Source organism: Venturia canescens, chromosome 8 (genome assembly GCF_019457755.1).
Source record: "Venturia canescens isolate UGA chromosome 8, ASM1945775v1, whole genome shotgun sequence".
Taxonomy (NCBI): domain Eukaryota; kingdom Metazoa; phylum Arthropoda; class Insecta; order Hymenoptera; family Ichneumonidae; genus Venturia; species Venturia canescens.
Window position 1 is genome coordinate 12,209,077 of NC_057428.1, and position 17,531 is coordinate 12,226,607.

The following is a 17,531-nucleotide window of genomic DNA, read 5'->3' on the forward strand; positions in this document are numbered from 1 at the left end:
TCGCAGAATTCGCTTGCGCGTAAAGCACGAAAAAAACGTGACCTCGATGTGACCCTAGCGGCAAAAAACAGCTGATTGATCAGAATTCTCCGCTTCTCATCCTCGCCTGGAAATCGCGCAATCAAAAAACTTATAAATTGCGGAATCAACGTAGATTCTTCACGAAAAATATGCTCGAGCGTCCGCTCGTTATCATCTCACTGATTAGTTCGTACAAACATTCAACAATTTCCTGAAATTAGTACGTTATTGACATCCCGAGAAGAGAAAAAAGGCAAAAAAGCACCTCGAGCCATTTGTAATCGAGTTGACACAAAGTTTAGTTGACCATACGGCCACGTGGCGGCGCTACCGTACGGTCGTAGAAACGTCGTACGAGTTGCGCAACTACGTAGTGTGTGCCGAGATCGTTGGTTCGCACGTCTGACACGAGCGAGAGAACGCGCTTTTCATACGCAGTCCGTGGTCTGCTGGAGCCGTGAGTACAGACTGAATTTTTTTTCGTCCGCTCCCGTTGTAATTAGTCACAGAGAGTCATAGAAAGGAACAAATATATATATATATATATATGTATATGTAGAAATAAAATATATATACATGTATATATGGTAGATGATATAAATGTTAAGATAAACTTGTCAGACAATTGAGGTTTGACTTTTTGCTGCTGGTAAATCTTTGGCAAACGTGAAAAGGGGGCAAATATATATAACAAGTTCAGTGAGAAGAGAGAAAGAGGATTATATCGATTTCCAGTGCGTTCTATAAAAAAAAGAAACGATATTTTCTTCACATAGAGAATAAATAAAAAAGTGGGCCGTTAGTTGAACCGCAAGATCGAAGACACTATCAAGACCACGATGTTTTCCGGCTTAACGAATCAAATGTCCACTTGGATGGGCAAGAAGGGCGAGGACGGTACCGAATTACCAGCCGACGAAAAAGTCTTGTCCCCCGGTGCCGAGGGCGAACTCGATCTTGAAAAAAAGGACAGCAGGTATTCCAGAGCATATTTACTTATATATATTTATAATATAACTGTGTCTTGCGTGTATGTCGGTGCGTGTTTGTGCATACATAGATAAAACAACGTAATCTGCGTCGTTGAAAAAATCGAGGAAACTTAACGGATATGAAATTCCATTACCTACACAGTTTCCTCATGAAATTAGTGCGTTCTTTCTGTGTTGAAATTTTTTTTTGACGTTTATCGATTTTTCTTGTACTAAAAGTGGTGATGAAAAATAGGAAAACATTATTTTCCTGATTTCGGCATAGATGAATGATTTTTTCGATGTTCCTGTTCTCCTTTCACGATTACAAATTCATTTTCTATCCGCAGCAGTATTGATTTTAGAAAAATTACGGGAATCACCATTATTTTTTGAACTTGGTTAAATGGTTTTCTCAACTTTCGAATGCTACAATGTTTCAAAGTGTCCATCGATGGATTTTCGAGGGGAAGAGTTTGTTCGTTGTCAAATATAAAAGTCAACGAACATTTTTCAATAGAATTTCAGACTTTTTTTTTCGACGTTTTAGATTTGGAGCCGCTGATCGGTCGAGCTTATGCGGTAGTAAAACAGTGTGCAGTGATAAAAAAAGTCAATAATTGAGCGTTCTGAGACCGCGAAAATTGGATCGTTACAGCAAAAACATCGCGGATGATAGATAAAGACGTTCTCGATGCTTTCAGCTCACGTTTCCTTGTATCGATTCATTCCGATGTCGCGCTGGATAAGCTCGTAAACCTCGTCGCGTAAACTGTCACTATACATATATGTATAACGTCCATTATGTCACGTATGGGGAATCCCTCATAAAGTTGAGCAATTTCTCGTAAAAAATGCGATCGTACGAGTCAAGTGTAATTCGTAAAAAGCATGCGATACGAATTGATCGGAGGAGAAACGTTCGTTACCTAACCTAAAAATACGAAACTCCAACAAATTCCAAGCAGACGAGAACAGAAACAAAAAACCCTGTTTTTAATCGCGCACAGTCAAAAATGAAGGAAATTTTTATGTTTGACGTTCCAGCTATTCCGATATCACTGAACTCTTATCGGCAAGCATTTTCGCTCGTTTTTTTTTCATTCATATCTTAAAAATATTCCTCTCTATATCTATATTCGTAGCTATGTGTGTATGCTCGGTGCATACAAGTGAAAAGCAATACTTTAGTTCGCGAGCGCACTAAACCTCCTCGTGGGACCTCGTGACATCGTCTGGTGATCAATAAGTCTTTACGGATCCACGAATGTACCCGATAAATGTATATAAGTATAAGAACATACGTGCCACGGCGTTATACAGGCCCGCCCGAGACAAAACGAGCCGAGTCGTATTTTCTCACCCCTTTATTATTCTTTTTCGTCCTATTCCGTCCTCTCCGCGTACAGCACCGATAAAAGCGCTTCGTACTTGTTTTTCCCTGCGGATCTTCAAATTTACGAAACATCATTTGACGACGTGTTCTGAAAACTGTGCTAGGTCACGTACTTTCGCGTTGGACTTTCCTTCCCAAATTGGCTCAACTCCGACCCTCGCCCTTTTTCAATTTTTCACTTCCATCAGTACTTCGTGAAGCGTTTGAGAAAATGCTTTCAGCCTAACAGGCCCCTTTACACTCGTGAGGTGAAAATGTGTTGTTGCGAAAATAAACTCAAATAAAATGGTGCAGATTATTCGCTTCGTTTAGCATATTAAAAATTTTTTTTTTTTTCGCTTTCATTTCCAAATATCCACTCGCATATTTTTCACGCTTTTTTTCAAAATATAAAAAACCACCTGGAAAAGTGAGATAATTATCTCAATTCTTTTTTACTTGTCAAATAATTAATATACTTTCGAACAATCGTCAAAATTGTTTTTCTAATTATTTTTTTTTTTCGAAAAAACACATGCGCATGCTTCGGGTCGACTCGGCAGTGCTCGGTGCGGACTTTTTTCGTTTCACTCAATAATAATGATAATTTTTTTTGTCTTTTAATGCGAGAGAAGTATTTTATTTCCTTTGCCAAATATTCCGTTCGGAGTCGCCCGTTCCACCGAATCGCGATTGCTCAGCAGTGATATTTCGTACATTTGAGATTTTCATGATTTTTATCTCCGATATGGAACTCCTGTCAAGCGGATTGTAGGAACATTCGCCGTACACGAATTTTGCGATTTATTTAAATCTCTCGGAAATGAGACGATCCGTGACCTTCATCGCAACAGATTTCGACGCGGATTCCCGATAAGGTCATTATCGGAATGGATCTTATCGGTTGAAAAAAAACAGTTCATAAACTGAGAGATACGGCAAAATGAAATTTTTCCATGCTGAAAATTTGCACGGGAATTTCCTTCGCTTTTTTTCGCCCAATTCACGATGCTGAAGTTTCCAACGTTGGAGCTCAACGAAATGATCTAAAAAACTGTCCAATAATTCCAGCAATTCTCCAATTTATTTCCAGTCGAATTTGTACTTTGTATTTTTTCAATCTACACAATTATGATTCGTGAAATAAAAAACTGATGGATAAATCATTTTATTTTCATTCATTTCGTTGGACTCCAACGTTGGAAACTTCAGCGTCGTCCCAATTCTCCGGTTCGTGAAATCTCCGAATTTCGTCCCGAGTCTGAAATATATCGGAGGAAATTTGAGGATCTTTGTCGCGTCGATCGAACGAACTCGAGCTTTCCAACATCGAGTGAATTCTTTTGCAAAGCTTGCTTCCTCGATTCACAAAGTTGAAAACACACACAATTTTTCAAACGGAAAACGGAGGACAGAAGTATTGGAAATTCGGCGAGGTTTCAACCGTAAAAAGCTTCAAGAGAACCGCTCGAATCGGATTTCGAGTAACGCGTGCCTGGAAAACGCGTGCGGAGCACTCAACGAAAAAAAAGTTGTGCTCCCATCGTAAAAGTAGATACGATACTTGCTCGCGAGGATTGAGGTAAAAAACAAAAACGAGTCTAGACCCTCGGCCGATCGATCGTTCGGGGAGCGCAGGCAGGGCAGGGGCCACTGTTTTTCCACGTGCCAGCGAATCAGCGAGACTCTCATCTCGGCTTGCCCGACCTTTTCCCCTCGACAGCGTTCGTTCGTTGTCTTTTTCACGATTTTTTTTTTCGACCGTGTCCAGAAATGCACTTTCGTCATTTGTTTACACAGGATTGTTTTTTTCCAAAGAATTTTCAGAAAGGAGATAATCGAAGGGAAAATTCTACGGGGAGGCGGTTCCACGACGCTGAAGTTTCCAACGTTGGAGTCCAACGAAATGAATGAAAATAAAATGATTTATCCATCAGTTTTTTATTTCACGAATCATAATTGTGTAGATTGAAAAAATACAAAGTACAAATTCGACTGGAAATAAATTGGAGAATTGCTGGAATTATTGGACAGTTTTTTAGATCATTTCGTTGAGCTCCAACGTTGGAAACTTCAGCATCGTGCGGTTCCGAAATCACGTCGATTCGTTTTTTTATCGATATTTGGTCATTTCCGAGCAATGAAAATCCCGGAAATGAAATCCCAGAAAAGCTTGTCCGAAAGTCGTTGCGAGACAAAAGACAAAACTTCAAAATCATTTTCGCCTGTTTTCTGGTCGAAATTTGAAGAGAACGAAGCAACTTTGCCCGGGGCCACGCCTTAATTAACTTCCTCGAGACCGAGAGATGCAGAATTTTAAGTACGCGAGTACTACGAAGAACATGAGGCCGTAAACTTTAATGTATTCGTTACCGAAGGTCCTAGATATTAAGCAGGACTGAAAGAGCCCGCGCAAAAATTACCTTCTTTCTCATTGCGATTACCCACAATGCTGAAGTTTGCAACGTTGGAGTCCAACGAAATGGGGGAAAAAACATTTTTAATTCACCAATTTTTTATTTCACAAAATATCAGTGCAGCTTGAAAAACTACGAATTGGAAATTAGACAGGAAACGAAATTATTGGAGAATTACTGAAATTTTTCGAGAATTTTTTTACATCATTTCGTTGGACTCCAACGTTGCAAACTTCAGCCTCGTGATTACCCCTCGTACGATCTGTGAAATAAAAATTGAAAAGAAAATCCACACGCATTCCGAGGTAGCAAGAATCCGAAGTGAAACTGAAGTTCGTATAACGAAAAATTGAAAAATTTATTTCCTCACATTTTAGCTTGAATTTTCAAATGACATTTTGTGCTGAGCTTTTTTTAAGGAATTTTTGAACGAGAGCAAAGCTAACTCGGCACACTTCGATCTTCAGAATCTCAATGAAAACGTTTTCCAAATGAAAAAAACTAAAACAAAACTGTAAAAAAGTGTTGGTCCAATGAATTTTCAAGCAGAGTCAATACTACTGAAAAAAAAATTTTTAGACTGAATAAACAGAAAAAAGTCACTTCGAGTGCGTACGAAATGGTTTTTGGAACCAACTTCAAGTCTAACGCGATCGTACCACGCGAAGCTTGGCACCGAAAAGTTCCTTCCCGTCAAAAAATTCGAAATTTTATCTAAAATCGTCGAAAATTTTTTTTTTTCATCGTCACTTTTTGGTCCTCAGTGATTATCATTATTCCCACTGATGTCGGGATGCCCGAAGAAAGTTGTGACCGTTCTATAGGACGGAGATGCGAGTCAGTATTGCGCCCCATTAATGAGATCATGGCCACTATTTAAAAATCTGCAGAAAAATCTGATTTTTTTACACAGCATAATTTTAAGGGATCGTAAATGCTGGAAAAAAAAAATTAAATCATATTCGTATTCGTTGAACATTTATTTATCTTGTTAATGGCGTTATAAAAATGTCAGGTCACCGAAACTTTAAGAATGAAATCATAAATTAACTACGATTATCGCTCACGATGAGTCGTTGAATACTAGGTTCGGTACGACATCGGCAACTCGACGTACATCGTGTTTAGTTGTGACGTGCTTACATTAGTGTATCGGTACTGTACAGGCGTGTATACTTTCTCGGTATAATTAATAGAAAGATGTTTTTTCTTCATATTTATACAAATATTGTGATAAAAAAAATATTTGTAATGACAAATAATGAGGTAACCTCAAATTCAAATAAATTGTTGGTTATGTGTATCAAGTCATATGATGACGCTGAAGTTTCCAACGTTGGAGTCCAACGAAATGATCGAAAAAAACTCTTAAATAATTCCAGTAATTCTCCTATTTTGTTCCCTGCCAAATTTGCGATTCGTAGTTTTTCAAACTGCACCAACGATTCGTGAAATAAAAAATTGGTGAATTAAATACGTTTTTTTCGTTCATTTCGTTGAACTCCAACGTTGGAAACTTCAGCGTCGTGTCATATGTGAGTGACAAGCCATCAGTTTACCGTTGGCAAGGTAGATATATCTCTCCACCAACAACAAAGTTGCCAAATAAAAGAGTTAACTAGTCAAATTTTTACTAATAATGATATTATTTTATATAATTGATAATTACAACGGATTAATTGATTAGTTATGTTAATTTTTAAATCTATAAATTTTGAGAGAACATAATAGCACCAATCCCTTATCATGACAAAAAATTCAGTTGTTCAACGCTCGTGTGGTGGGCATGATCTCATTAAGGAAGTTAATGCGAATCTATATATATATTGGAAATCGAAAATTCCAATTTTAAGACTTGACATTTTGAAATATGCTAGAAATATACACCATCCGTCTATTCCCGGAATTATTGGAGGATCTACCGTCTAGTTATTGAGAAATCAATGAACAAAAATCACATTTTTTTAAGGGCTCTCATGACAGGTACACTCCCTGTGCGATTATTTGAATTTAATGTAATAGGATCCTCCCAACTTTGAAGAGCCAAAAACGAGAATAAGGAAGTAGAACGTTTTTAGAGACCAATGATGTCTTAAAAACCCTTATTAAGATGATGGATCAGTCGGTAATCACACCTCGAATTTTTGAAATTGAAGCTCTTTAACATCGTTCGTCCGATTAAAATAATAAAAATGTCATCGTACGCAGCACGATCGCAAAAATCCGATGACATTTTTATTTTTTCGATCAGACGAACGATGTGGACAAATTTCCTTTTCAAAATTTCGAAGTCGAAATTCTTTGGCACAGTTTGACCGATCAAAAAAGGTCAGTCGATTTTGCCATCGTTCTGCGTAGGCTGACGGAGCCTTTTTTTAATCAGTCAAACTGTGTCAAAGAATTTCGATTTCAAAAATTCCAAGTGAGATTAGTCGACTGATCCGTGCTCTTAACGTTGAAAATAACTTGGGAATGAAAAAAGAAAAAACACTTTTTGAGGTTGACGACTAATAACGGCATAAACAGCGCAAGTTTCGACAATCCCATGAGCCAGTTGGTTTAAAATATAGATATGCATGTAAATAGAAGATGGCTGTTGTCACACTTTGCTTGACGATTTTACTACGAAAGTATTTAAACCGCTATCATAATATTCAAAATTTATCAATCATAACAAATAAGTTTGACAAAATTTTAATAATTGCGAGAATAAATTTTAATCGTTTTTTTTTATCATCAAGAGAGCAAGAAAGTTCAGTTGCTTTTTTGAATCACAAGTAACGCAAAATCTTCCTTGAGCCCAGCGATATTTCATTGTTTTCTATCGTAAAGGATGACAAATTTAATTGAATCAGCCCATAAATGAAGGACGGGTGAATGTACGCGCACTTTCAAATAAATTAACCGTATAGGAGAAAAGAAAACGAGCAGCTTGCAAGAGCTTCGCATAAAGCTTGTTTAGAAAACGTCGCCAGGTAATTAACAGCGTCATTGGCGCCGGAGCATGACCAGAAAGCTTTCTGCTCCGAGCTGTCAACACGGGCGTGTGTGTGTGTGTGTGTATGTGTGTCTGTGTGCGTGCGTGTGTGTGTGCTCCCCACAATAAAGTGGAAAGCACGTAAAATACAACGTAGTTTGTAATTTATATACCACGAATAAATACCACGGTAAATCATGCTTCCACCGCACTTCCGTTCGTCTCATATTTCACGATGGATCGAAACACGTAGCTTAGAAAGTAATACCTAAACTCATGTTTTCCGTTGTTTATTAGTTTTATCGATTCTCCTGGCAGGAATTTCATGAATTTGAATTCGACTATAATTTTTCGCTCGCACTGCTTTCTCACTGCTCAAGTGACGATTACAATTTTCGTCTTTTATTTTGAGGGGGTCTCGCCCCGTGTGGCAGCCGGATTTTTTGGGGCTTTTTCGCAATTTTTTTGCGGGGAGAAAAAAAAAATGTAAAATTTCAATTTTCGGAGATGTTTCGAAGCCCAAAAATCCTTTAGTCTTTTTTAATTTCTGCATGGTTTTAGTGCAAGCGATAGTCACTGCTTTACAAGTCAAAATGCTCTTTGGGCTTTTGATCTCAAATGAGCCAAGTCCCCGGAATTGTGGAGAAGAAACTTCGGAATCTACGCGAGATATCAGAAGTAAAAAATTCTATTGTATAGTTGAAATACTAACAAATGAATCTTCAACATTTCAAAAGTCTGTGCCTTTTTTCCTCGCTGCAAAAAAATCGCGAAAAAACCCCAAAAAATCCGGCTGCGACACCTGAACGATTTAAACGGAAAATGTGGAAAACCCTGAATAATTGGTAGCACCGTCGTGCTTTCGGCGGTTTCGGAATTTGGTGTATTTGGGAATGTAGTGCTGCTGTTAGAAAAAACCGCCATGCTTTGAAAATTTACCTCCTCGCGTTTCAAACAATTTTAGCTTTACTTCCAGCTCCTTTTCTCAAGCTCGTTTTTTCCGCAAATATGAAAATTCTTAGTTTAGTTTTAGATCCCGAGAGTAACTGGGATTGATCGCTGGATTCGCATCGTTCGGCGGGGCAGCGAAAATCTCGTTGAAATTATTTGACAGAGTTTAATTTCCCAAAATTGAGGCAACGTCGTCCTTCTTCCCTCTTGAATAGAGAGCGAAGTGGGACGATTTGTGAATGAAAATTCAAAGCAATTTTGGCTCTGAAAGATTTCCAATGGCCGGAAACGTTTTTCCGGAATATTCGAGGCCAAATGACGTTTCGGTTCCGTTCAGCGGCACGTGCAACCGAATCGTCGAAAATACAAGTAAATTTCGAAAGATGCCGAAGATCCGAGCCAGCGGTGCCTTGGTCGCGACAACTTTTCACCCCTCCATCGCACACCGAACGACTTGCCCCGTCCCCAGATTAATCGTCGAGAGCCTTGCCTTCATTATTTCCTTTTTTTCAGTCCCACGAAAACCGGAAGCAAGCTGGAGATGCTGGCAGGTGTCAAGTCCCAAATGACTGGGTGGCTGAGCGGCGGCATACCGGGACTGGGACGTGGCGCAGCCGAACAAACCCCCGAAACGGGTGATCCACAGATGACCGGTGAGACAAACGACGCATTTGCGTCGCGGGATACTGTCCAGGGCTCAGGCCCCGATAACGTAAAAGACGATGACGCAAGCAGGTGGGTTGCAGGGTATGTGGGTTCTATAACTACACGCTACTGTCAAAAAATCATTTTCATTCCACTTTCTCTCCGGCCTCAGTAACGTACGACAAACAAACGAAAAACAGAAGAAAAAAAACATTCCATCTGTGCCCTTCCTTCTCCCAAAATACGATCGAAAATTAGTTTAGATCGCGAATCGATTCGCGATCGGAAGAGATCTTCATTGATTTTTATTCCTTCCAATTGACAGTGCGACCAGCGGTGCTGACAGCGGTCCTGCCAGCCTCGAAGGTACGCCGATCGACGACAAAGACGGAGCTCAGCACTTCGCCGGTGGTGGTAAGCGAATTTTCCTCGTTTTTATTCCCTCCGACGACGAGTGTCAAGTACCTTTTTTTGACTTTCTGCAAATCTATTATTTTTACTCTTCGGCACAGTATTTTTTGGGTATGAGAAATAGTGAAGGAGTTTTGGGTCTGGGACCTCGGGTCGGTTGAGGTCATTTTCAAATTACCTTTTTCTTCCATTCTCTTCTTCTATTTTATTCGTACATTTTTTTCATATTTTTCCAAGCTTTTATCAAGTAACTGCACTTTCAATCGGAGCTCGTGTCGAGCCTGGATCGAGACGCCAATTTTTCCACTTTTTCACGCAAAAAGGGCCACACGTGTTCTCGCTTAGCTAAAACCTTTTCTTAATTTTTTTTTTTAAATACAATTTAACGCACGCCCACATGAGCCAGAAATATTTATCTCGCCATTGCATATTGTTTTAGGGCTGCGAGTAGCGATAGGTCCTGGCGAGGATAAAGCTTCCTGAGAGGCTTTTAAATTCGTTCATTTTTCAAGAGCACCAATTTGATACTTTAAAGCACCAATATCTTTGTTGACTGAATAAATAAGAGGCATTTATCACGGTGCACGTTGCATGAACAGCAAAAATTGTAAGATCGATGCGAGCTCTTTTCTTTGCAGGAAATAACTCGAATGAAACGACGGAAGAGAATAATCAATGAATTATCGACAGGAAATCGGAAGATTCGACAATTTAGGATTTCGTAGAATAAAAAATGAGATCGTGCTCGAGGAGCGATCCGCGAGACGTTTTCTGTCATCGCAACGCTTCCAATCGTTGGCTGCACGAGGCTTTCCAAATTTTTTCCACTCTTCGTTCTTCAATCAAACACCACCATTTGTAACTTCGAGAAACTCTTTGAATCGAAGGAATGTCTATTTTGTCGTTTATCCGCATCTGCTTCCGGGTCGAATAAATTCAAGAATCCGAGCAACTGAAAAACCAAAGCATTATGCGAGGCGGATCCGAAGTGAAATCGGAGATGTCTCTCGACGAGGATCCTCGACGACCGAACCCCTGGAGTTTTCTTTCTCACAAGTTATTGAACATCCTCCGATATCACAGGTTGGATTCCAGGGAGAAAATTATTCCGAGAAATATTGGAAAGCACGGATCGGCTTACCGGACGCCTCCATATTTATGCAGCGTACGACCATTTCACTATTTTCTTTTTACCGAAATTCTCGAAATATTCGATTCCTTAACAGCGAAAAGCTCTTTCATATCTTGGGGAGGAGATATTTGTTTCCTCACAAGATAATCGGTGCTACAAATATACTTTTTTTGTTGATAGTATTCTCGAGAATTTGGTTCTCAATTCACTTGAAAAAAGTCTCCAAAACAGCAGATCTCAGTCTTCGGAATAGTGTCGCAAAATCTCTTAAAAAAATTCTAATTTATTGAAGAATTTCGTAAAAAGGAAATCAAACTTTGGTCCTTGAAAATGCACGGCATTTAGAAAATTTTGAAAAAACTTTTCAGTCTTTGGAGAAGTTTTAGAAAATTTTGGAACCTCTCCGATCGTTCAATTTCATGAGAATTCGCAGATAAAAATTCCAGCCCGTTCTACAGTGTTGGAACGACGAGGATGAATATCCTTGAAATTTATTCCAATTTGAAATCCATCTACGTAATAATGTCGAATAAAAAGTTTGTCATTAATATTATTTCAGTGAAAAGTATGCGGAGTATTTGACACAATGTAGAAAAGTCGATGGATTTTGTTTTGAGAAGATGGCAAGGGGATGAAAATGCAGGAAACATCCTCGAGTCGTTTCGTCACCGAAGATCGATGCCGGAGACGCTCCGAGTGACAAAAATGAGAATGTCCGCGTTGGATGAACGAAAGCTTGACGAATTCATGTCCCTCGGATAACGATGGAGGGCCAAGGAATTAATGAAAGAAGAGGGATGACAAGGGAACGCGTGCGAAAAATGAAAAATCGCAGAGGCGTTCGAGTATCGCTCATTGGTTCAGTGAGTCAGGAATATCTTCGGGTGAAAAGAAAGAAGAAATGGGACGAACGGGGGAGAGAGACATAATTTCGAGAGAAGGAATCTCCGCAGTCGATGAGAGAACGTCCTCCGCGTCAGGGGTTGCTCTCTCACATCCTCTTACGGATCAATACCTCCCAACTTCGCTGTACATGTATATACAAATATACAGATATACGGGGTGTCCCTCCACGGATAATCACTACAACAGTAAACTTCAAATCTGGACGAAATTACAAGCTGGAACGACGAGCAGTCTTTTTTTCCTATTAGATCTTGTTCTGATGGCTTTGTAATTGACGATTTTACGAGCCTGGGTGCTTTTATGGCTCATAGTGTCCAAACGGTTGGAGATAGAGGGAAGATGTATAGGACCAATCTAGCAGAGCGTAAAATTTCCTAGAAGAAAGTCCCCGGAGACTTTTTTCTATCTACAGTGGTTTCGTCTTGAGAAGAGGCGCGAAATTGTCGTTCGAAATCTTTCACTCGCGTACGTTTCCGAGACCCAATTATTGCAAGTAGAGAAAAACCGTTCAAGACTTTTTTTAAGGAAATTGTCTTCTCTACAAAATTGGTCCCATACATTTTTTTCCTATCTCTAACCGTTTCGGCTGCTCGCTCGATAGCAATGAGATCATCCGGAACTTTCGTAAATGACACTTCGTTGGATTTTGCGACTTGAAATTCAGGCTTTATCTGACGCCTTGGTTATTGATCATCCGTGGCAAGACTGAGCGCTCTCCGCACTCGAGAAACCTACGGCCTGCCGGATTTTATCGACGCTATTTTCGTGTCTCCTCGATCATTTCTTCCTTGCTCGTCCCTTTTTTCTCTCGCTGCAGTCTCTTTTTATACTTGCCTACATCTCATTCCTCGTTAACGCAGTGCGAGACTTTTACGAGCGACGAGAACACGTTCTCCGATAAAGATAGCACCATCAGTCTTCCGTACTTTTATTCGTGCATAACCCGATCAACGATACTCCGAAAAGATTCTTTTCCTTTTCCATTTTTCTTCTTCTTTTCTTTCTTCCTCTCATTTCGTGTGCAATTTTCCATAACGACGAACTCTAAAATTACTTCCACTTCAATTTTTCAAGAGAAACGTTTTTTTCATCGGTAGATGTTTTTCGAATAATTTCATTGTTCGTTGCTAAGTTTTTTTTCTCATTGAATTTTTAGCTCTTGACCGATTTAATTAGTTTTTGGACTCATAGAAATTCACTTGCTGAAGTCTCGATTAATTAAGGAACTCGTTTAGCAAACCGAAACTGGCAGACTCGAGTTTTTATAGAAGACTCAATTGAATGTAAAAGTGCATTTGGTTAAAATGCTACTGCGAACAATTCGACACTCGACGACTAGGTCACTCGAGGCTTCCTCGAGATCGACGAGTCCCAAGTTACCATCCATGAAAACTCGACAATTTTTTCAAGGTGCAATGTGTTTGAAATCACCAGAAGACTTCGGTAGACAAAAATAGATTCGATTTAGTCACTATTTTGTTCGATTTCTCTTTTCCTCATGTGCATTTTTTTTTTAATTTCAATTATAATTAAGAAATTGAACATCTTTTATCGTAAAGTCGTTTTTGTAAATTTTTTATGCTCCTCATCTGTCTAAAAAATAATGAAATTCCCCTTTTATTCCCACAGTGTCGACGAAAGCTCTTGCAGGAGCAAAATCTCTCGGTGGTTTTCTGTACAGCGCGGTCAACAAAGCTGGCAAGAGCGTAGTCGAAGCGAGTGCAAAGATCAAGAAAACTGTCGAGGAAAACGTGAGTATCCCGGACCATTTGAATCTACAAAGTTTTTTTCTTGTTACAATTATTTTCAACTCCAGTCGATTAAAGTTTTTCAACTAATTAACAGAATGTAATTAAAGAAAAAAAAATAAGATTTTCATTCACGCGGAGCAGGACGAATATTCGCACTTCCTTTGAAGTCCCAAGAGAAATCTCATTCTCGACGACACAAAGATTTCATAATAACTTCTACCGTAGAAAAGCCTGAAATAGAGCGTTGAAAAAGTTCTTTTTCGCGATGTTTCTCTCGGCTTCGTAAAACTGAATCTTTCGAAATATTGGAGCACACTAACACAAGAAATTGCAACTCCTCCAGTAAAAATCGACGCAATGATTTTTGAAATTCCGTGAAACAGTTTTTTTTTTAATAATTCTTCAAACTTTAACTGTGAAAAGGTAAAAATCTGAGAAAAAGTACGCAGCCCAATTTGAATGATGACAAAGATCTGACTTCACGTGAATCAATTTCAGAATTTTTGGGAAAAAATGTTTGACATTATTTGTGAATTTTATCACCAACAGATTGGAAAGAAAGTTTCTGCTTCAGATTTTCCAGGATTTGGCATTAGTTCATTGAAATCGCACGAGTCCGTGTATAAGCACAAAATGAAAGTTCAACTTCATGAATTCCGTAAATTATACAAGTGAGAACGATCGGTTAACAGGATATTGTAAAGCTTCGAAAGTTTCTCTACCAAACGGGTCTCCTCATTAGTTTGCTCGTGGAGGAACTTCTCTATTGATTAGCTCGCTGTCACGTGTATCGTGAGGCCTCCGTTATCGGAGCTTTAACGTTCGACGAAGAGTTTGCCTCTCGCGGTGCAGTCGACTTTGCAGACGGGATCGAGTCCTCTTCGCACGAGCCGAGATTCAAAAGCATCAAGTTCGAAATCCCCTACACAGAGAAAAAACCCGTGCAGTTCCCTTCGCCAAAAGACCCATCCAAATCATTCTTCCCGGCTCTCAAATTCGCCAAAGGATCCAAAATCCATTGAATCATTTGAGGCACAACGCTGAAGTTTCCAACGTTCGAGTCCAACGAAATGAACGAAAAAAACGTTTGTAATTCACCAATTTTTTATTTCACGAATCGTTGGTGCAGCTTGAAAAACTACGAATCGCAAATTTGGCAGGGAACAAAATAGGAGAATTACTGGAATTATTGGAGAGTTTTTTTCGATCATTTCGTTGGACTCCAACGTTGGAAACTTCAGCGTCATTTTGAGGCAAAAATTGCGGCTGGACGAGCCAGAAAATTAAGGACTAAAGCTAGACAAGCCCCCGGTTTTCGGATCGAAGTAAAAGAAACGATAAGGACGAAAAATCGTCTCGATTTTTCGACCGTTTCATCTTGAAGCAGGCTCCCAAATTATTGCCAACAATGATCACTCACCGACGTACAACAGAAAGAAAAAGGTCGAACAAAAAATCGAGTCACCACACACACGCGCACACACGAGAAAAAGCTGCAGCGTGGTGAAGAACTGTTTTAAACGGCAGGCGGTTGGTGCACACGTTCGGGTGAAGAATAGGGGCAGTTCGTATTGATCCGAACTCTACCACAACCCCCTTTCGCTCTTCGCCCATGCTCTTTTCGTATACATGTATATAAATCTATCTTGTTCTTCCTCTCTGCTTTCTAACACGAATACATTCCCCAACAGGCGTCAACAGAGACGTGGGAGCGCATACACACACACATAAAATACACCACGAATCATCATCTAAATTGCTAAAGCGGAAACTATTCCCTCTGACCGATGCTCTTGCCTAAAAGACCAATAAATACAACGATAACGGAGCGCAATCTCTTGAGACTGAATCAAATTTTCGTCGCCCTTTTTCTTCAAACTTACGATTTTTCATTTCACTTCCGTGGAAACGGATTCGTATTGTGAGAACTCGCAACATTTTTTTGAGCAAACATTTGTTGATTTTTGAAGTCTAGTGAAGTCACTTTTTTGTTCTTTAGTACGAATTTTTAGTTTTTTTTTTATGTTTTTCAAGACAAAATATTTTGAACTCTTTTTTTCGAAACTCAGAATTTCTTTCATACGATTTCCAACTAAATTGAAATTGGAGAAATTTTTATGATTCTCCGGAGCGAAAATCGGTGATTTTGAATATTTGATTCATGGCCCGACGATTTCCGGTTGTTTCGATGCTCAGTTCGTTGTTTTTCTTGGAACGACACTTCAGTTTCGAATTCATCGAGCCTGGGATAACGACCAATGATTATTAAGCAAGCGTAGCGTGCAATTTCTGTCATTGGAGTAATTGGATCATGAATATCATCGAAATTGAGTCTTTTGTTTTGCTTACGTAGTTATTTCTGACTCTGCTTCCATCGGCCATTGAAACAGTGAGCAAATGAATTGAAAATCTTGTTGAACAACGTGGGGGAGCTTCATCAAGAGATCCGAGTTTCTGTTTGAACTTCGTCGCTGAATTTCGGCCTTCGAAAGTACACTCCAAAATACTCAGAACAAAGTTTCTAATTCTTCAACCTCGTCTTCCGCACTCCCATCATTTTTTTGTGTCCGAATGCACATTTTTCGGTGAATAAACCTTTTTGATTTGTTTCAGTGTTCTTTAATTTTCGATTGTCGAATATCTCAAGCTCTTGGAAATTTCGAGAAAGCCAAATCCTCGAACCGAACATGGGAGTGACACGAGAATATTTCGAAATTTTTTTCTCAAAGTGCAAATCTGCAAGTGCGAGTGAACTTCGTCTGGAATATTACTCGTCAGATGAAACGCAATCTGTATCGACAAATGGAGAGACGGTTGAGAGAGCCAGAGAAAAGGGAGGGGAAAAAGCTCTTCGATCACAAATAAAAGCAGAGTCTGGCTCACGGTCACTGGTGCACCCACACTCGAGCTAAATAATCCGTCTCTCTCACTCTGGAGCTCTAGCGCTCTCTTTCTCTCTCCCCGTGGTGATGAATCGATCGGCAAAGCCTTGAACTTTAACGGGTCTAACGATTCTCTCGTTTCTCACCTTCTATGCCAGTATATTGAATCGCATCTCGACAAATAAACTACAAAATATTCAAAACCGTCGAATGAAGAATGCAGAAAAACATTATTGCCGAACAATTAGTCCGTCTCCTTAAAGGCAATTTACAAATGATTCAAATCCAACTACACTATTTTGGGAGAACATGATAGCAAAGCTGTGAAAAAAATAACTCATGCAGCAATTCGTTTCGTCGAGTAATTCAACGTTCCAAGGAGTGAGAAAAATGTTATTCGTACGTAGAAATGTTTTATTTTCGTTCATTTGACACGGAGGGCAAAACCGAAAGTTTTCAATGTCTAAAAATGTGGAAAAATCTTTAGGAATGTTCATATAAACGAAGGTTCATATTATACTCTTATTTGAGCGACGAAACAAAGCAAAAAGGTTACTTTTTTGATAATTTTTCTCCCTCGTACGTGAGCTCTGAAAACGAGGCTGAAAAATCATCCTCTTTGCGTCCAACAGTAGAGAATTCGGCGAAAATTGTCGACGATGACATGAAAAATCGATGAGAAAATGTGTATCGAAGCGAATCGAGGCTTCGCGCTTAATTGTCAACGAGTTTTCAGGGGCAACCCCATCACCGAGAATGCACGAGGGTGGTCGCGTTTATCGAATTCCGTGTTTCGGGGCGCGGCTCGAACGAGCGGTAAATCAATTTGTTTGGGGCTCGGCACATCGACATAATTTTCTTTTTTGTTGCGTGAACCAATATGAGGGCGAAAGACAAAAGCAAACAGAATGAGAGAGCGAACGGAGGAGAGAAAACAAGGAAACAATCAACTCGACGCATTCACCTATTTTTATGAATCCCCATTTTTCCAATCTGCACGAGTTGCGTACCATTTGAGTATTTATCAACGCAGCTTGTTATCGGACAGCTTCGTCGTTGTTCACGATTTCCAACCGAGTCGTTAATACGCCT

General features: G+C 39.5%; 1 protein-coding gene across 8 annotated transcripts in view; it reads left to right on the forward strand.

Annotated features, from left to right (window-relative positions):
- Positions 1–350: 350 nt before the first annotated feature.
- The window catches only part of Sap47 (Synapse-associated protein 47kD), a 35,256-nt gene continuing 18,075 nt past the window's right edge, over positions 351–17,531 (forward strand). For 5 of the 8 annotated variants that reach the window (XM_043425576.1, XM_043425581.1, XM_043425577.1 and 2 more), the window contains exons 1-4: positions 485–997; positions 9,226–9,459; positions 9,683–9,771; positions 13,436–13,557. In XM_043425576.1, coding sequence (XP_043281511.1) covers positions 861–997; positions 9,226–9,459; positions 9,683–9,771; positions 13,436–13,557 — 582 coding nt within the window. In that variant the 5' untranslated portion in view covers positions 485–860. The other 3 variants (XM_043425579.1, XM_043425583.1, XM_043425575.1) reach the window with 2 other exon arrangements.